The sequence below is a fragment of the Triturus cristatus genome, chromosome 8 (genome assembly GCF_964204655.1).
Source record: "Triturus cristatus chromosome 8, aTriCri1.1, whole genome shotgun sequence".
NCBI classification, from domain to species: Eukaryota; Metazoa; Chordata; class Amphibia; order Caudata; family Salamandridae; genus Triturus; species Triturus cristatus.
Genome location: NC_140591.1, coordinates 1303779554 through 1303800719, shown reverse-complemented (window position 1 = coordinate 1303800719; position 21166 = coordinate 1303779554). Strand labels below are relative to the sequence as shown.

The following is a 21166-nucleotide window of genomic DNA, read 5'->3' as shown; positions in this document are numbered from 1 at the left end:
AAAAAAAAAAAAATTGAATGGGTTAAAGGATCAGCAGCATTGGCAACTTCGGTTCAGTTTTCAGTGGCATAGCCTTGCTGACGCAATATTGGCCCAATCATTGTTCTTGAATCCAATCTAACTTTCTACAAGTGGCATTTTCAGACCCGTAATTTAAAAATTAACCTAACTAGAAGATGTGTTTTTAAATTGTAAGTTCAGGGACACCATACTGCAATTTTCCATCAGCTCTCAATTGGAAGATACTCATGTAAAATGCTAAAGGGAAGCTCCAATGCTAACCTCTGGGAGAGATGGGCCTTGCTGCAGTTACAAGCTAATTTTGCAGTTTTTTTTACTACCAGGACATGTAAAACTTAAAGTACCTTACGGGTGCCTTACATGTGATAGAAGAGAAGGTTTGGGCCTGGCAAGTAGGTGTACTTGCCCGGTCGGCATGGCAGTCAAACTGCACACACGGGCTCTGCAATGGCAGGCCTGAGACATGTTTGGAGAGCTACTCATGTGGGTGGCACAATCAGTGCTGCAGACCCCCTAGGAGCATTTGGTTTACAGGCCCTGGGCACATGTAGTGCACTGTACAAGGGACTTGGTAGTAAACCAAATATGCCAATTATGGAGTAACCAAATGACATTACATTTTAGACAAAGCACATGCACTTTGGCACTGGTCAGCAGTGCTAAAGTGCCCAGAGTCCAAACACCAGCAAAAAGAAATACAGCACACAATCAAAAACGGGAGGCCAAAAGCAAAACAGGGGAAACCATGCCAAAAGATGCCAGGCCTAACAATATGTAATATGGGGTGTTTAAATTCATGTATTCAACACATGAAAAAATAAATCCAAAAATATTTTACCCACTTTACTACCAATCATATTTTGTGCAATTTTTTTTTAATGTTCGAATTGTTTTATACCTACTAGTCACGCATTTTCAGGTATAGGAATTTTAAATGTGTATGTAAATGTTGCAGTCCGGTTGGTTATGGAAGACACAAAGAATGAAGGGGCACATGCATCAAGCTATTTACCTGTCGCAAACAGGCCGATTCGCAGAATCGGCCCGTTTGCAACCGGTAATTAGCCATTTGGGATGCATCAAACCCAAAGCCATTCGCAACATAGGTAATCGCAAAATTTGCGATTACCTATTTTGTGAATGCAGTTAGGGAATTTGCGATTCTCTAATTGCAATGCAAGAAGCAAACTCAGATTGCAACTTTGCATTAAGGAATTGCAAATTACCATCAACTTCATGTAGATGGTAATTTGCAATTCCTTAGAAAAATGCACAAAATTGCCTTTTTCTAGGTGCCATGTAGAGCACACACATGCCCTTGGGGCATGTGTATGCGCCACATGTGCACACATGCCAGTTTTTGGGGGTTCCTCAGGGTGGCCTTTTGACCCCCGAGCACCCTTGAAATTGCATGTGCAATTTGCGATTACCTTTTTGGTGATCGAAAATTGCAAATGGTTTCCCATTCATTCCTATGGGCCTCTAGGCTCGTAGGAATGAATGGGAAGGCACACCATATAAGCGATAATAGGGAATATGTAGGAATCGCTATTTATTTAGCGATTCCTACATGTATGAGGAATTGCGACTCCTAAATAGCGATTCCTTAATAATCGCTATTAAGGAAACGCTATTCCTTATGTTTGATGCATTTGCCCCTAGGTTAATAAATGGCCCACTCCCTAATTCTCCTTTAGGCCACACGCAGGGTTTTCTAATATGAGGAGTTTGCAATTGTAAAAATAACACTTTTCTACTTGTTGTTCTCAAACACCTTTCCCGAATCAGTAGATTTTCATACGCCTTAAAAAGCATTCACAATGAAAAACGCCACTTCTGAGACTAGAACCACCCTTTCAGCAAGTTAGACAGTCTTGATCGTTGTGCTGGAGTCTGACATTCCCAATAGCAATTGGAAGGTCAGTTTCTGAAGTCATCTACATATGACTAGATTCACTGCATTTATCTAGTCTAATAAGCATCAAGTGATATGCAAATATAGGCTCAAACTGACTGCAGAATATTAAGTTTGCAAATCTGCATGTCCTGAACTTCAGTTGCACTTTAGATATTTGCAGGGCAGGGCTTGAAAGCAACGCACAACTAGCGGACTGCATGTAAGATACCCGTGCTTAACAAAGGTTTCTGTAGATGTTTGTTTCACACACATTGGACGTGTATCTTCAATCATGACATATTTCAGTTCCCATTCACTTCCCCCAAAGGAACTTTTCAAAGGGGACACATTAAACACAGTTGGCGCCGTTCTTAGCGTGTTTAAAAAACCAAGGCAGCACTTTATTCCCAGGCACCCCATTCTTTTCCACAGGCAATCAAACGGGGACACACAATTTCAATGATATCGCCACAGCACATGAAAGGACATTTCTATACGAACTTTAAGATCATCAAATATATGTATCCCAGGAGTGGTAATCTGAGGGGGCGAGTTAAAGAATAACCTTCAGGTTTATTTGAAAAGACGGAATCTCTTTACGCTTTGGAACAGGGCTAATTGTAATTGAAAGTGGAAACCTATTGCTCCGAAGATTTCTGCTTAATTTATTTATCCGAGATTTTGATGGGTTTTAATGACTCTTACCAAGCTGCACTCAAAGCTCCTGTACAGTGAAAGCTGGAATGACGGTCTGTCGAAGCCCAGAAGAGATTATGCAGAGCTATGACCGCGGACTTATTTTGGTCAATTTTTGAAGTACCCGCTTTTCAGATATCCTGGGGCCAAGCAAAACAGCTTAAAACTTATATTGCGAATATAAGCTTCCTCAACCATTACAACAAAAATGCACGTATTGACCAACTAATACTTTAAGCATTTAAGATGTATACTTTAATTTAAATGTTTAAACGCCAAGCCTCCTCAATTCTATTCAAATTTAGTTTGATTAGTAACTTGATCTTGCACAAAATAGTTTCTATTGTTAGACTTTGTAGATCATCTGCTGCCCTAGTCCACTCCGAACACCGCAGCATCCTCCAATCTGAGCCAGCATCTCTAAACAACAATGGCGCCAACACAGAATCCCGTCTTCGAGCTATTCAGCCCATAAACACCACAACCCTCTGCTAAATCCATGAAACCAGACCATCTCCCTTAGTTTTCAGTTGGCCAAATTGGTCTATAAATGTTAACAAGATCAGACTAAATATTTCTGCCCACTGATCTTGAAAATGAGCAAATGTTCCAACACTTCCACAGGGAAACATATCTTGGGTTCAAGAGAGGGCCCAAAGGGCAGCATAACTGTCCCAATCATTGAGGTTTTTTTTTTAATGGATTTTAATGTTAATCCTGTAACATTTGTGTGTAGGCCTTTAACCCAGCTCTACTTTACCGTCAACAAGTCAAGCCCATTTCTTTGTCCAGGGAATTATTTTCAGACCTTAAACAAACAATGCCACTGGAGAAAGGGGTGGCGGTCAATAACTGGTTTAACTACTAAGCAGTCCATTCAGATCGAGAAATCATCTTTGCAGCTTATATAATATTAGCCTGTTCTTTCCCTAGGCTACTGTTTTGAGATTTCGTATCTGGATTTATGATAACAGGGACTTTTATTCATAAGTAGACTTTTGACATAGGAAAAGCTTTTTCCTTTGTTTCTGTGAAAAAAAGAGCTTGTGTACATTGTCACTGCAAAGACCTACTAATCTAAAGTGTCACTGTCTCTCAATTGCACATTGTTCCCAGATCTCGTGGGGTTCGAAGCACTACTCATAGGCGACCAAGCCGATGTCAGAAGTAGATTCTTAAACATGCAAACAACTACTTCTTTTGAAACGATGCCAGTGTAGCATTACTCTCAGTAGTTTAGGGTTCATGAGGATGGTATAAATGTACACCGCAGCCCAGGTTAACCAACTTGTATTCAACTGATGCACTTCACGTTGTACTGTAGCCATAAAAGCTGAACACACCTACTGCGATTTCCAAATATTATACCATACTACGGTGTCAGGATACACTCACTGGTACGATGAGCCACGTCCTAGTACACGGATTCAGTCAGTCAATAACTGCAATCCTATAAAATACAAACAATTCCAGTAATATCACACAAAAGCAAATGTTCTTATGATGGGTCTATGATGGCACTGCAGCCTGTTAAATAGGACTAAATGACTTTGTAAGTTAACAGTATTTTACTGTAGAGGTGCAGGGTTTGAAAGCTGGGTCCTGGACATCTCAGGCACCCTCCGTTCTTTCAATATAACTAGGTTCAAGTAGCAAAAGTATCCAACACATCTTCCACAGATTTAGGTCAGTCACATTTCAATAAAAATGCTTTACTATTAATTTGTATTCCGAATGAATAAATGGGAGCTTGTAAATTGTACACTGTTGACAAAGATCATGGTGCCTACCATGATAACTGCATACCAAAGGATTCAGCAGGAAAGGGGAGTTTTGAGTGCTTTTCTAAACAAATTATAGTTGTCCATATTTTCATCCAAATTCAGTCTAAAGTCATTCAAAGCTGTGATTAGTGTAGGCTCACTCACCAATGTGTCTAAACTCCGTTTGACTTGTATCAAAAGAAGTACTTTAAAATGTTTGGAAAGCTAATGCATAAAATGCTTTTCACCAATCTTAACTACTGCCAGAAGTAGGGTTAGGCCTGTAATAGGCTTCAGTCGCACGATCGAGGTTTGACTTTTTCAATAGCGGCTTGATAGCACCCACCTTTCCACCCTTGTTATACAATGCTAGATGAAAAGAATCAAAGATTCGGACACATTAATAACAAAACAATGTATGGACTACAGAACCTTGACCTAGCAGACATCAGAATTTATTTATTTATAAAGTATGATATAGCGCAAACAAGACCCAAAAGGGTATCGGAGCGCTTCACATTGTAGGATAGGTAGGATACAGTTGTAATAAAAGACATTTGTTACATATATGGGAGTGGCAAGGTAACGCTGGAGTTCATGGTTGCACATCATTGTAGTGGTCAATCAAGGCATCACGATAGCGGGCAGGTGAGTAAACAATAGGACCTAAAGTCACTTAGGGTAGAAACCTGTTCCTTAGTATTGTTTTCATTTCTTTTTTGAAAGAGGAAGATGAGATTCGGCGGACATCCGGTGGCAGAGGGTTTCAGATCTTCAGGGCAATGCCCAAGAAGGCTCTTCAACTCATTCTCTTTTTGCAGAAAACCTGTGGTCTCAGTAGTAGAAGAGTCAGCTTTTAATAAGAGGACTGCAGATAACTTCCTCTGAAATCTTGTGAAAGAATATATCAAAGTTAATGGAGAATGAAAGCGTAATATAGTTTAATTTGTCCTAGAGGGGATCATAGGTTTTAAAATTAAATACAATTGAGGCACTTTTTGTAAATTGGAGGCAGGAGGCCAGACATGATTAGTCCAAATACGAGCTACACCATTCTCTCTTCACCTGCAGAACATTAATTCTCCCAATCTTTATTTCAGGAGTACACCAGGAAATAGCAGCTCTACAAGACGTTCAATTGCTTCTCCTTGCGGAAAGGAGCTGATCAAAGGTGTGAGACAGACAGGTCTCAAAGATACTCTACAGTTCAGATATTTACAGCGCAGATTAGAGTTCAGCAGAGTCCCAGAAATGTCTGAAATCCTCACAGGTGTGATTGTAGTCAAGTTTGTTTCAACCCAGTGAGGATTCCATTACTCTAAATGATGAGCAGTGTAAAAAAAGAGGGTCATTAGGAGAGGGGCTTAAGCCCATTAAATGAAAAACACAATCCTTGTCAGGGTGAGCCACAAATGTCACAACTCAAATAGGAATACCGTTAAAGAACAACCCAAAAAGATGCCAAACCAATTCAGAAAAGTACAGTTAATTTTGTTAAAAATTACACCAAAACAACAAAAATGTAGTCAGTAGAACTGGAGTTCTACATTTTTACAGTTCTAGTTGAAAATGTCACCCAAAAGCACAAAGCACCACTTAGGGTTATCTTGTCGCATTGGACCAGGGTAAGGTCACACATTAGGGCCAATTGCAATGGACCGCAGATCCGATGCAGGGATCAGGTTCATCCCGCTTATTTCTCAGGTCTGCGTGAGGAGCTGCAGTTCGCATTGGCTTTAGAAGATTGTTGTCAGTGCAAGGAGCAGGTAGGGCATTGTGGATGATCTCCGTTTTGGCGCGAACAAGTCATTGCTGGAGCTTCACAGTTGCAGACGAGGCGGGCTGTCACTGTTGGCACAAATTGCATGACCCGCTGGAGCTTCGGTTGGCGGTTGTCATGGTGGGCGGTCATTTCCTGGCGTGAAGAAGCCACTTTGCGGTCACAAGGAGCACAAAACTTCTTATCTTCATCTTGAGCTCAGGAGAAGTACACTAGTATACCGGCTAATGGTCCCGGACCCAAGGGGCACCTCTTGGGAATCAGTACTCACGTCATTGGAGGCCAGCAGCAGGGGACTGGCAGGTCCAGTTGGTGGTCAGCTTTGCAGTTGCAAGCAAAGGCTCTGAAAGCTTGTGGTGTCCCTGTAGCTCAAACAGGAGTCTAGCCGCAGACCTTTAGTGACACTTCTGGGGAGCCAGGGCTCGAGATGAGCAGGTCCACTCTTCCTTCTTCAGACAGCAGGGTAGTCATTCTGAATCTTCCACAGGTCCAGAAGTGTTCTGAGAGGTTCTAAAGGTGGCACTTTTATCCCAAGTGCCAACCTGTGTGTGGGGATGCTCCCTTTGTCTAACCTTCTCCTGCGTTTGCCTCTAAACTGTTTAGGGTAACAACGGGCAGGGAGGCTTAATTGTGAACTGTGTTGGTCAGTGGCAGGGCAGGTAGCCCTTAGAAGTAAGGAAGGAGATGTGCAGGCCCCACTGTTGAGGAAGGCAGAGTACAGCCCGCAGGACACCCTGCACAGGAATACAATGCATTGCCCCACACCCAAGGTCACACATCTTCAATGAATACAGAAAACACCCAAGGAGAGCCATTCACATTCATGTGACCCTCGAACATTGGAAGAAAGGCACATTTGATTTTCTAACTTCCTCAATGTGGCATTATCAGAATAGTGACTTAAAATTTGAATTTACGATTAAAGAGGATTTTAAATTACAATTCATTTGAGTGGAAACAGGATATCTCGGTCTGGCCCCATACTGAAGTTATCACTTATAAAGTGCAATAAGGCAACTCAGTAATAGTCTATGGGAATGATAGCCTTACAGCTGAGGAAAACAACTTTGAATTTTTCACTGTCAGGAAATGTAAAACCTAAACCCAAATGTCTTACTTTTAAAATATCATGCACCCTGCACTACGAGTTGGTAGGGCCTATCTCAGGGGTGACTTATAAGTAATAAGAAAGAAGGTTTATGCCTGTCAAAAGGCATATTTTACCAGTTAGAAAGGACAGTTTGAAATGGAACGGCATGCTACAGAGGCAGGCCTGGGACATGGTTTACAAGCTACTTTAGTGGTGCTGCCCACTAGTAAGTGTTGTGTTGTGTTTAGAGTGATCTATTCACCCGTGAGGGAATCCAGGCACTAAGCAGGTGTGCAGGCGTGTAAGCGTGTGGTCCCCTCTGAATTATTCAAAGAGCCAGGTACTCACCTTCTTGCAAAACTCAAGTAGCAAGGAGGAGGGTCTGATGTGGGAGGTCGTTCAATGTTTTGGGTGCAATGCATGATAACAAGTGACCTCCTCCTCTGCTTTTGTGAATTTGTGGGATGTGTGCACAAGATAGTGAGGCCGAGCATAAGTGTCTGTATATAATGTGAAAGTGCATGCCGCTGTTGCGGTATGCAGGTCCAATGTCATGTAGGGATTTTTACGTGTGCATGTGTTTGAACTGGCTGCTTTTGTGAATGGGGAGCCAGTGAAGCTCCCCAAGGTGTGGTGAGATGTTGTGCAGCTGGGGAGGTTGAATAGGAATCTTGCTGCGGCATTCTGAATTTTCTGAAGTCTATTCAGCAGCTGCTTAGAGATTCTGGTGTACAATGTGTTCCCGTACTCTAATTTGCTTGCGATATGTCCTTGCATAAAGGTTTGTCTAGTGTTCTGTGGAAGCCACTTTAAGACTTAGAGCAGCATACACTGGAGGGGGAAGCAGGCGGAGCATACTGCATTGACTTGTGCTGGCATTTTGAGCTTCTCCTTTAGGACAATTCACAGATTTCTAGAGTAGTTGGTGGGTGTTGAGGTGGATCCTAGTTCTGTTGACCACTATGTGGCAGCCCACAGGGAGTTCCGTTTAGAAAGTCCTATACATCCGTTTTGTCAGAGTGGAGATTTAAGTCGTTGGTTCTCGTCCGTTCTGCTACCAAGGTCATGGAGTTGATTAGGTTGGTTCTGGTGGTGAATATCTTGTCTTTTCAAGGAGAGTAGGAGTTGGGTGTCATCTGCCTATGAGATGATGGTGATGGCATCATGCAAGGAATTGGGTTGCTGGTTGAGCTGGCAAAACCCTACTCAAGCATAACCCACAATCATTTTCAGTTTGCAGTCAAAAGCAAACCCTATATTAATCTGTACTCAATCTTGAGAAGCTTGACACAGAGCAGTCAGTTTTAATTTTGAGGCAATGTGCAAAAGATATTTGTGCAACACTTCAAACTGTAACAAAGTGAAAACACACCACAAAGAGGATCAGACACAAGATTTGACAGGGTACATTTTTAAGAAATAAAACAAGACCTGAAAGTCAAAATTCAATCAGTAGAATTTGAGATATGCAAGTTTAAAGATTTAGGAGAAAATAACACCAAAAAGCACAAAGCAATAACTCAGGATATTTGGTCATGTCGGACTGGGACAAAGTCACAAGTTTAGGCAGACCGCGATGGAGAGCAGGCTAGCTACAGAGACCCAGTTAGGCCAGCTGAACAAGAGTGCCTTAATTTCTGGGTGCTGAGCATAGCAAGGTCCTGTGGCACAGTTGAGGCAATGAGTCAACACTGGGGAGCTGCAAGGCTGCAATGAGAGGTTATGTATAGTCATTAAGGAGGCTGTCGACAAAAGGTTTGTGATGCGATGGCTAGTGTTGGGGATGCGTCACCCAGCAGCAGTTCCGATGCAGGCTGCAAGGTTGATGCAGAGTCCTTGTGCTGGAAGAATCCTCGCAGCAGAGGTGTTGGTTCTGCTTAGGGCTGCCTCACACAGCAGAGATGATAGGTCAGTGCTGCTGGATCCACACAGGGGCTGGCAGAGCACCTTCAGGCCCATTTCCGAGGGCAAAGACCTAGAGGGGGGTACCAATTGGCAGGGTAGGACTCACAGTTGCAGAGTCCAGGTGCTGGTTACATGATGCTAGCCCTTTGTGTCACTTTGGTGGTCCTGGCTGGCTACCAGCAGCAAGTCCAGTCCTTCTCATTGAGGCAAAAGGGCAGCAGGTCAGCACAGCAGGCAGCAGTCTGTCCAGGCAGAGGTCCTTCAGGGCAGCAGTCCATCAGTGGCAGTAGTTTCAGCAGCACAGAAGTCCATCCTGGTAGAATCTCCCACAGGTCCAGAAGTGTACTGAAGAGTTAATGTGTAAGGTCCAATATTTATACCTGGTGCCTCCATTGAAGTGGAAGAAGCTTCTAGAGGTTTCCCTTTGAAGTGCACAGGTTTCCTGTCACCCCTGCCCTTGTTCCAGACTATTTGCAGGGAGTATGGAAACGTTTGTTCGAAGGAAGGACACAGCCTATTCAGTTTTTAGTGAGGCTGTGCCTGTGCCCAATTGCACCCTTCCATCCTGCCAGGTATGGCCCATCCAGGCACACCTGCCAACTACACTCAGTCATGTGACCCAGAGACAGTCTGCAGGGACTAAATGGCTAATGTAGGAAAATGTCAATGTTATAAAAGTGGCATTTTCAATTTTGTAATTTAATATTATACTTTTACCATAAAAGGTGATTTTTCATTAAAATTCCAAAGCCACCAAATATGAACTGTTACCTGTTCAAATTTGGAAGTTACAACGTATTAAATGAGAGAAGGTAACTCCAATGTTATCCTATAGGAGAGGTAGGCCCTGCGATAGTGAAAAATTCTTGCATTCGTTTTTCATTATCAGAACATGGAAGTACATTTCCTACTTTTCAAATACATTGCACCTTTCCTAGCAGGATTTCTAGGGCCTACCCTAGGGATGGCTGGTGTGTATTAAAAAGGAATTTTTGATCCTGGCTAAAGGTTTGTTTTGGCAGGTCGAAATGGCAGTTTAAAACTTATGAGGGTGGCACAATCATTTCTGCAGGCCCACTATTAACATTTAATGTACACGCTCTGAGCACATGTAATACCACTTAACTAGCGACTTATAAGTAAATTAAATATGAAAATTGGGTGCAAGCCAATTCTACCATGTTTAGAGGAAAGAGCACAAGCATTTTAGCATTGGTTAGCAGTGGTAAAGTGCACAGAATCCTAAGGCCAACAAAAAAGATCAGAACAATGGAATAGTAAGGGGGAAGACCATTCTAAGACTGACAGGTCTAACAGTTGAGAACCAATGATGCTGGCGAGCGGGGCCTTATAGACATTGAACTGGGTCAGGTTGAGAGAGGATCCCTGGGGAACTACGCATATTAGGTTCTTGACCTAAGATGTGAAAGGTGGCAGTCGGACTCATTGGGCTCTTCCTGTGAGGAAGGAGCAGATCCAGTTGAGAGCTGGTCCTTGGATGCTAATCTCATGGAGTCTTCTCCTGAGTGTTTTTGTGGAAGACTGATGAATGCCGCAGAGGGGCCAAGCAGTATAAGAGATGCGGGTTCACCTCAGTGGCTGCAATGAGTGTCGTTTGTGTGCTGTGGTTCTTTCAGATTGTGTGTCGTAGATGATGGAGCTCTTGGGCGCTTGCACGTTGTTTGTTGGTCTTTTTGATCATTCTTGCTGGGTATGAATGCAGGTAGATAGGACAGAAGTTAGCCGGTTGGCATGGGTCGGCTGAGTATTTCTTGAGGGAATTGACTGCTGTGCGCTTCAAAGCTTCAGGGAAGGTGGCAAAGGTGATGGGAGTGTTCATGATGTGGTTGAGTGCTGTGCTTATTGGTGATGCACCAAGGTTATCAATGTGGTGTCGACCAGGTCCGTTGGGGACCCAGAGTGGACGGTCTGCTTGATTGTGACTTTATTTTTTTTACTGGCGAGGGTCTTCCACTGTTCACGTGGCTCCCTTCATTGGTGAAGGGTGATGAGTTTGCTGGGGTCTGGTTGGTGTGCTTTGTTGCTGTAGATTATCACAATCTTGCTGTTGGATAGGTAACCACACACGTTTTGAGAGGGGGTGATGCTGTTGATATAGGCCATGAGTATGGTGACATTTTAATGATTGAGAAGATTTTTGCTGCCGCTTAGCTCCTTTCGATGAATTCAGCTAGCGCTCATTTCTTCAGGTCTTAGTTGCTGTTGGTATCATCCAAGTGCAGCTTTGAAGGTAGTGCTGTCAGAGGCTTTGTGGCTGCCTCTCTGCTTCCACTCTAGCGGTTTGCACTGCCTCTGTGCCCTGAAGGGGTGTATCAGCCGGCTTGCTTGTTGAATCTTCTTTGTTTGTTGAGATTGATTGGTACAAGGGAGTCTGTGCAGCTCTTGACCCAGTTGTTGAAGTTGTCAGTATCCTGTTGATGTTATCTGTGGGGTTGGGTTGGCCCATGTGGAGGGCGCTCAGCCAGTCAGACTCTATGATTTTGCTCCAGCTAGGTAGGTTTACTTTGGTGGGTGTGTTGGCTTGCAGTGTGTTGACTTGGAAGTTGATTATGGAGTGCCATCGAAGGTAGTGAGGATGAGGTCCAGCTTGTGTCCGGCAGTGTATGTGTCTGTGGGTTCTGTGATGAGCTGGGTTAGTCTGATGCATTTTAGGCTTTCTAGGAGTGCTGTGGAGCAGGGTTCAGGTCAGTTTTTCAGGTGGAAGTTGAGACCCCCAAGGGGTATGAAAGCTTTGGAGTTGACGGTGAGGGGAGGTGATGAAGTCCACAATGAGATTGGTGAGGTACCTTGTGGTCCCGGTGGATGTGGGTTCCGCTTAAGGTGACTTTTTGTGAGATTTTCCAAGAAATGAGTTGTGTTCTATGTGGTCTTGAAACACTTGGTGTTTTTGCAGACAATCGTGAGTCCCCTCCAGGTTTCTCAAGGTGGTCCTGTCATGCATTCCTTTAGCCTGCTGAGATTGACATGGCAATGTCATGTGCCGATGTAGAGTTTAACCAAGTTTCCGTGATGAATAGGTCTGGGGGAGTCGGTGCTTAGCATGTCCCAGATTTCCGTAGCAGGTTTTCTGAGTGAGCAAGTGTTGAGCAGCATGCAAGCGAGTCTTGAGGTGTTGGTTTTCTGTTGTGGGTGTTGGTTTTCTGTTGTGGGTGGTGCTTTATGGATGTGTTGTTGGTGTGACTGGTGCTGGTGTGGGGGGGCTGTAGGCAGGTTACGACATGCAAAATGGAAGTGGGTGCCAGTGAAGGCTCTTACCGTGGTGTGTGTGGGGCACCACAGGCGCAAGACAGAAGTATCCCATGCCAAGCGCATGGAGGAGCACAGCAGGGTATCTCTGGTAGCAGTTGGTTCAGGGCTCATTGCGCTGGGTGTGGTCCAGAAATGGATGGGTGCAGGTAAGCTTGCCTAGGTTGCCCCTCTGATGTGCTAGCGGCACAGATGTGCAGCAGCCACCATTGAGTATGTCCTTGGAAGGGTGGGGAATCAGCACGGGGCAAAGGGTGGGCTATGCTGGAGAGAAGACGTAGGAGAGAAGAAGCTTGTAAGGAGTGCGTGAGGCCAGAGGCAGTAAAAAGACATGAGAGGTTATGGAGGGGCTAGTCAAGGGCAGCAGAGAAAGCCCAAAGGTAGAGCGATAAAGGCCTGAAAAGCAGAAGAGCAACCATGGGCTGAAAACAGAAAGATCTAACACAAAAGAACAAAACAAAGTGAAAACGAGTGAGAGCTTAGAGCAAAAGAACACAGGCTTAACCAGAAAGAGCCCTAGAAGGGCCGTAAGAAAAGGGGGTGAAATAGCTAAAATTTAAAAAGAGGAAAGGTGAACAAGGACATGCAAGGAAACTGGAACAGGAGAATAAGGGGAAACACTAAAGAGCTTAAAAGGGCTAAAAAAGGAGAGGGGAGGTGCAAAAGAGAAAAGGCTAACAAGGAGATGAGAGGAAACGGACTGGGGAGACATACAGAGTAAAGCAAAGGTGTGAAGAGCAAAAGCGAGACAAAGGAGTAGGGCTGGAGCCTTGAAACAGTGAGCTGGGTCTGAGAGAGCCTTGGACTGGTTGGAGGACCGGTCACAGGGTGCAGGGCACAGTCACATATAGTATCATATACTAGGGACTTACAAGTAAATTAAATATGCCAATCAGAGGTTGACTAATTGCACAATGTCTTCAAGGGAGAGCACAAGCACTTTACCACCGACTGGCAAGAATAAATTAGACTAAGTCTGAAAAGCCATCACAAACAGATTCAGCCGGGGAAGGCAGAAATCTGGGGTGGCTCTGCAGAGAAAGCCTGTTCAAATGCTTAACCAAAAGTTATTAAATGATGGTCAGTCCAAGTAAGAGTATCTAACACCCAAAGAGCTCATGAAGCGAAAATAAGATCAATGTTATGCTCCGACACTTGGGTATAGCCTCTAACCTCCTGAGGGAGACCGAGCCAACAATGTAAAAGAATACAACTATTTTCTTTAATGGTTACAACCCCTACTAGATTGACAAGTCCATCTAGAAAGACAATGGTAGGCGAAAAATTTATTCAAAACCAAACCATATCTCAAATGTAAACGGTCTTCATGATGAGTTGGGATGGACAGAAGCTCACTAACCTCTGATCTCTCAAGTAACACCTTAGACTTTGCATCACAAAGCACTCCGAGGGTCTGGATGCCAAAAGTTTAAGAAGTGCACCTCTTTGGTGTCAAAGTGGTAGTTCATAGTAACATTCTAGATATTGGTTAAGAGCCTCTTCAGAAGTATGGTAGCAACCTCAGATCTTGAAATCTAATTTGATACCCAGATAGACAGTAAGGGTGGCTGCTCATATAGGCATCAGCCAGCTTCACGTGTTTTCTTTGAATGTCCGTACATGACGCCCGCAGGTTTCCTAGGTCCATGCTTGCGTAGTTCATCCTGCCCTCGTTTCTTGCCCTTCTGGACCTTGAAATCCTGATGTAATGAGTTAAACCGGGTGCAGGTCCCAGAATGCTAAGCAAAAACCTGGACTGTATGAGCTACTCACCAAAAGACCTGGGAAACTTGGTCTTAAAACAACTGAAAATTAAAAAACTAACTTAAAACAAAAATATCAACCAGCGGGTGACAAAACTTGCTAAACATCACTATCTGGACTGCTTGGCAATGCAGAGTTGTACCAGCGGTACCATGAGGGTCTAAACTGTAAGATAGAATTGACTTTTTGTTGTGTTTATCAACTAACTCTGCAGTACATTAGTAAAGTAGATGTTGCATACCATTGTTTCATACAATGCTCACATTCAAAATATCATGGAGGAAGAAAAGACGGTCAGTTTTCTACTCGGCCAGTACATCAAATACAGTTTTGATTTTAACACACAGAGCTTTTGAATGTTAATGCTCATTACCATTACTCATTTAAACAACAATATAGGGAGCGACTTACCCAAATCCCTAATTCTGGGTAGTACATCGTGCGTGAAGTTTTTGTATGAAGCTATTTTTCCTTCATGGGAAGCAATTCCCACATGAGCCTCGTAGATGCGGACGCTTTTTGGTTTCTTTGGATGGGGATGCTTGCGCTGTTGACAAATAACAGGAGAATGATCGTAAGGCCACCTGATAATAGAACTGAAGTTTATGATGTAAAAAAAAAAACATATGCAGTCTATTGGGAGCGTTTGTATAAATATCTAAAGTTGAAAACGGAAAAGGCAAAGGGGAGAGAACAGCTAGTTTAGTTTCGTTATATTATATATGCATTTATTGCCGAGTTTCAATTCATGCATACATTTCCATTTAAAGCGGTAGGAGAACTATGGGGTTCGCACATTCCACATGAACATGACAGCGCAAAATGGGGCCCTTTAATGTTTTATAGAACTGAAAACAGAAGGTGTTATTACTACCGAGCTTCAATATATTCATTGTATTGATCTTAGAAAGATGAAAAACTAAGGTGCTAGAAATACTTGCTTACTTTCCTTCTTTGACAGCACCAATGGCTGCCAAACTGAATCCACTGGTAATGTAAATCTGTGGTCAAAGCTCTTGCTGCAAAAATGTGCCCTGTAATCTTCATGTCATGTCATGTTAATAGGTGTTCTAAACCACTGCAAATACCCCAAAGGGTCCTGAAACTACAGTGTCTGAAGCAGGGGAGCCAGATATGTTGGAAAAGCAATCTTTTAAGCCTCTTTTTGAACTACAGATGACAGAGGATCATTCTGATGTTGACAGGTCGGGAGCTCCAATGTTTTGCCTTTAGGTAGAAGAATAAACAAACACGGACTCACAAGCAAGAGATGTAAGGAACAAGATTGGCAGGGTGAGAGGCAAAGAGAAGGAGAGGAGTGATGGCCAATAAAGACGTTAGGCATGTGTGACCTACTTTAGAGAGAGCACAATGAGGAACGCAGAGGGCTTTGAAGCTTGAGCGCTTATGAATATGGATCCAGTGCAGATCCTGGAGGTGGGACGTGACTGAAGCATGTGGAGGAAGACTCAGTACGAGACAGGCTGCTGAGTTTTGCACAATCTGGAGCAGCTGAGACGGGAGTGCTGGAATTCCAGAATAAAGAGCTTTACCGAAGTCTAAACACTCTGGCTAGTGCTTAAGCTTTTTGGCTCTAATTTTATTTAAAACTTCAAAAATACATCTCTGCAGTTCCCTGTATATTTTTGTTATTTAAGGGTCACTTTATTTACGAAGATATTCTCTAGTTTTCTGAATTGGTTTGGGATTTTTTGTTGTGGTGACTTTACTACTGTTTCAGTACTGCATAAATACTTTACACATTGCCTCTAACTTAAGCATGTCTGCTATAGCTATTAGGAGTTAAGCTTAGGATAATTTAGTGACTTAAGTGGTTCACCCGGACAAAGATTTGGTTTGTTGGTTAATGTTAGTAGTCACCCCTTAACTAAGAACTCTGTTTCTGACAATTGCCCGCTTTTGAGTTTGTCACTAGCAGCAAGTGTGTCAAATGAAATTCAATGAGCCAAACAAGTGATGGGTTTACCATTTGTAGTTGAGCTTAGAGACTCTTATAATCCCTTGGCACAGCTAATATGCAGAATATTTAACGTAAAAAAAAAAAAAAACAATTTGAAGGCTCTGCCACACAAACAAATTTCTGATACCATGGATCAGCTCAGTTTGGCACAGTCTTCCAATGACCACAAACTAACAGACCCTTCAGAATCACCAACTCCCTCAGAACTTTTCAATTTCACAAATTCGTCTGGAGATGTAGTGGGTATGAACAGACAGCAAGGATGTAGAGAGAACAATGTAGATGGTACGGACTAGGTTACCAATTCTGCTCTAGCACAAATGTTTTATTTGGCTTTATACAATAGTAATAGTTGTACATTCAACTGCATTCATAGACGCTTGCTACATTGCACCTGGTCTGATATCCTATTTTGAAACACGTTTATACCAAAATGGTCAAAGTCCTAACTATCACTGTAAAAGTCTACCACAAGTGAACTTTTCATAGATGTACATCTGTAAATCTACAATGCCAAGATCCCAATCAAGTTACTGGCGATTCAAGACTTCTGATTCTGTCAGTATACATCGCCCTTTCACATTTCCAGATAATGTTCAATCATTGTAGGATTTATGTCACTTGAGCCAATGTAGTTGTGTACCATTCATTTGATTTCACTATACATATTAAAAAGACCAATTGATAATCCACTCCACTGTTTGTAATGTGAATGAACTTCTTAGCATCTTGCAGTAGGGGGTTGTGAACAATTAACCTGTAGGCATCAGGAATTCTAAAAATTATTCACATGTCAGAACATATTGAACATGTGAGCATTTAGCTAGTATAGGACTCTCACAATCTACGACTCTGGCCAGTTCTTCCACCCATTCTTTGTGAAATGTTGTTGGTTTTCTCCAGTGTCGCAGTATGCATGTCTATGCTTCTGCCAATGCTAGCCATCGGGGTCTGGTTTGTGAGTACTGTGCAATCGGTCATATAATGTAGAATGCCCCAGCGGTTTGATGGGATTATTGTTACACCCAGGTTGGAACCCAATCCGTTCCATACATCGGTCCTGAAGGGTTGCACGTTTTGACATACTCCTAGCTTGAGTGTTGAATCACAACCATTCTGCTTGAACCTCAAGTGTTCTTAGTGCGGTTGTAAGCCTGGTCTGTGTAACCTCATCGGTGACCAGCGCCAACCATGAAGGATTTTTAAGTAAGATATTTTGAGTTTGATTCTCATAGAAGTTTGTTTTGAGTTGTATAGGTCTTCCCATAACTCGGAGGTAAACTTGTGATTTAATCTCGGTCATAAGGCCTTTTATGCAGCTGATGTAGGATTATAATATTCAGAGTCAAATCAACATACGATATATACACCAGAAATTGTACCCTTGTATGCCCCCATCTTCTCAATTTAAATTAGAATGGGAGATTTTAGATATATATAGCCAGCCATAGTCCGCTATGAGATCGTCGATTGTATTTCACTTTTTTTAATGTATCTAAATCACTTTCCCATACTAACTCTGGAAATTACTTGATGTCATTGTTTGGTACTAAGAGCTCTATATTGCCTAAACCTGTTAGTTTCCAAGCATTTCAGTTAATGAATGATCTACCAATTTTAACAGTATTTTTGTTCCATAGAGGGCCAGATAATGTAGAAGTGCATAATGCCGACCTGGAGAGCTGCACACAGATTAATCTATATAGATCCACATTATAGATGGATTATTAGTTAGTCTTTCGGGCCAGTATTTGAATACAGCATCAAGATTTTGTTCACATTTCAATATTTTCTATTCCATAGCCTTCCACTAGGGTGGATCTTCAACTTTGGGGTTGTAGTATATCAGCTGCGAAAAGTGATTAGCTATCTAGTATGTACCCATGTGAGGCACCCAGAGCCCACCTGTTGTGATATGGGTGTATAATTTGTTTATTTTTAGGTTTCGGCTGTTGTGCTTGTTAAATCTCTATTGTTTTTAATAGATCTTCAAAAGGGGCTCTCATCAGTTCCCATAACCGAATTACTGTGATCATTCGGTTTTGTATGGACCTTATTTTTTGTTAACTTCCCCTGGCTGCACACATTCACTATACTTTTACTAAAGCTGCACACACCGTTTAAGCCCCATTCACTGTCAGGATAATATCTCTTCCCAAGGAAAAGGCAGACAGCTTCTAACAGTTTGCTGGAATGCCTGCTTTTTATTACTTAGCTGTGTAAAGGAAATGCTTTAGCCTTTGAACATTTGTGGCATTTCCTATTCATGCCTCAGTACCTTTTTTGCACTTTGCAGACAATGAGCCTCATGCATCAAGCCAAAATCCAGTCGGTTAAATACCGATTCGCTAATAGCTCCCGGTATTGAGTTAAAAATACCCAATCCCAATGCATCAACCCAAAAGCAAAAATCGCTATTTAAGGAATCCTTAAATAGCGATTCCTTAAATAGCGATAGCATTTAAGCAATCCCAAATTGAGATTCCTTAATTTAAGGAATCTCAATTTGGGATTCCTTAAATGCAATGCATGAAAGTTAAAAAATTAGCGAATTCGCTAATAGGGGGAGCAAATTACCATGAAGATGAACTGCATGGTAATTTGCTAAAAGTTTGAAAAATGCACTTTTGTGCATTTTTCAAAGTTTCATGTTGCGCACACACATGCCCTTAGAGCATGTGTGTGTGCAACATATGTGCACATATCCATTTCAGGGGTGCAATAGGGTGTCATTTTGACACCCTTGCACCCTTGAAATTGCATGAGCAATTTGCGAGAACCTACTGGTACTCGCTATTTGCTCATGCAATCTCCAAATCATTCCTATGGGCCTGGAGGCCCATAGGAATGATTGGGATGGCATTCCTTAATTGCTACTCGCAATTTGCTAGTAGCAATTAAGGAAAGTTAAGGAATCGCTATTTGAATAGCGATTCCTACATGCATAGCCTTTTGCTATTCCTTATTAGCGATTCCTTATTTTTCGCTAATAAGGAATCGCAAATGGCATTGTTGATGCATGTGCCCCTATATCGGATATATTTTTTGCAACTTGATCTATTTGGAAATTCGGAACGAAATTCTAAATGTTGTAATAAACATTGCAAAAATCAAGTTTATACTAGAGCTATGCTATATTTTTCTATGAAACAGGCAGCCACAAGTGGAGTTACCTTGCAGACTAGGGGTCATGATTTGAATGGTGCATCAGGTGCAGTAGCATGGGGCCCAAAAGTTGTCAGAACTCCTTTAAACACATAATATTGCTATATTTGACTACTAAACAGTCACTCACAATTGCAGTTACCTTGCAGTTAAAATAGACTTGATTTAAATGATACAGCAGGTGCAGGGGCACCGCAGCCAAAAGCTCTTTGGACCCCCACTATACCCAGATATTGTTAAAATGTAAAACTAAACAGGCAGTCACACGTGTAGTTACCTTGCAGAAAACACGTCATGATTTCAATGCTGCAGTAGGGGCAGCGACACCAGGACCAAAAGCTCTAAGCACCCCACTAAACACATATATTGCTATATTTTACTGCTATACACACAGATACAATTGCAGTTACCTTGCAGTTGAAAGGGGTTTAATCTAAAATGGAGCAACAGGTGCAGTGTCACCGGGCCGAAAAGTTGTCAGAACTCCTCTAAACACAATATTGTTATTGCATCAATTAATTCCATTACTTCCCTCTTTAATTTTTCAAAATGTTGCTATTACTTACCGTACTAGAACACTAGTAACAGTACACTATATTGCTTTTTGTACATAAACAAGTTATAACACTTTGAAAGTGTTTCTGTACTTGTATTGTGCAGCACCTCAGCAAGCTACAAATCACAACAAAAAACTGCTTATTACTAATCACATAGGCGAAACCTAATGCATTTACTAATGCTCGTCAATCTAGGTGTAGTGGTCCCCCATATAAATGATTTGACAGTCTAATCAATTTTGTGAATCTGAATGGGAAGGATGCAGAATATGTAATGAATAGCCCTGTGTAATAAATTGTTACACCGGTGTAATGTTGCATAATTGCCCACATTTCATGTTGTGCAAAATACCCAGAATTACACCATTAGGCCACATCATATAATTTTCTGTCCAGTCGGGGAAAAAAATCCTAATGAGGGAGCATGGGAACATGCAAATAATGTTTCTTTCCACAATCTTACACCCACAAATTGCATGCTATCTCAAAAAGCATTTCCTAGATTTCTAAAATCCAGCAAAAAATCTGACCATTCACACAAGAGGCATTATCAGAATTTTTATTTAAAATTAATCTTTACCATAAGTTAGGATTTTAAATTTGGATTCCAGAGACAACAAACATGAACCAGATATATATTTGTATTCATAAATTAAATTTATCAAATTTAATAAGGTAATCCCAATGCTACGCTATGGGAGATATAGGCCTTGCAGTAGTGAAAAACGGATCTAAGAGTTTTTCACTACCAGGACATGCAAAACTTACAAGTACATGTCCTGCTTATTAAATACATTGCATCCTGTCCTCTGGGCTGTCAGGTCCTACCCTGTGAGGGATTTATATGTATGTAAAAGGAAGGTTCGAGTCTGGAAAGAGGTGTACTTTCCATATCAAGATGGCAGTTTAAAACTGCACACAGGCTATACAATGGCAGGTCCGAGACATGTTTAAAGGGCTACTTAAGTGAGTGGCACAATCCGTGCCGCAGGCCCACTACATAAGGATATGTATAGCTGATCCTTATGTAAAGCGCTCTGATTCCTCCAGGTCTAGCCAGCGCCATCTAAAACTTTGCAAATAAATAAATTTACAGGTCCTAAGCACTGGTAGTGCACGTTACTAGGGACATAAGTACATTCAATATGCCAATTGTAGAAAAGCCAATGCTATCACATTTTAGAGAGAGCACAAGCACTTTAGCAGGGGTCAGTAGTGGTAAATCACACAGAATGCTAAGGCCATCAAAACCGAAGTCAGCAAAAACAGGAGGTCTGAAG

General features: G+C 42.1%; 1 protein-coding gene across 1 annotated transcript in view; it reads right to left on the bottom strand.

The window, feature by feature from the left end:
* The window catches only part of GBE1 (1,4-alpha-glucan branching enzyme 1), a 753232-nt gene that overhangs the window by 395232 nt on the left and 336834 nt on the right, over positions 1-21166 (bottom strand). Inside the window, exon 5 of the mRNA XM_085623022.1 lies at positions 14595-14730. Within this exon, the coding sequence (XP_085479148.1) occupies positions 14595-14730 (136 nt within the window). The remainder of the gene's footprint in view (positions 1-14594; positions 14731-21166) is intronic.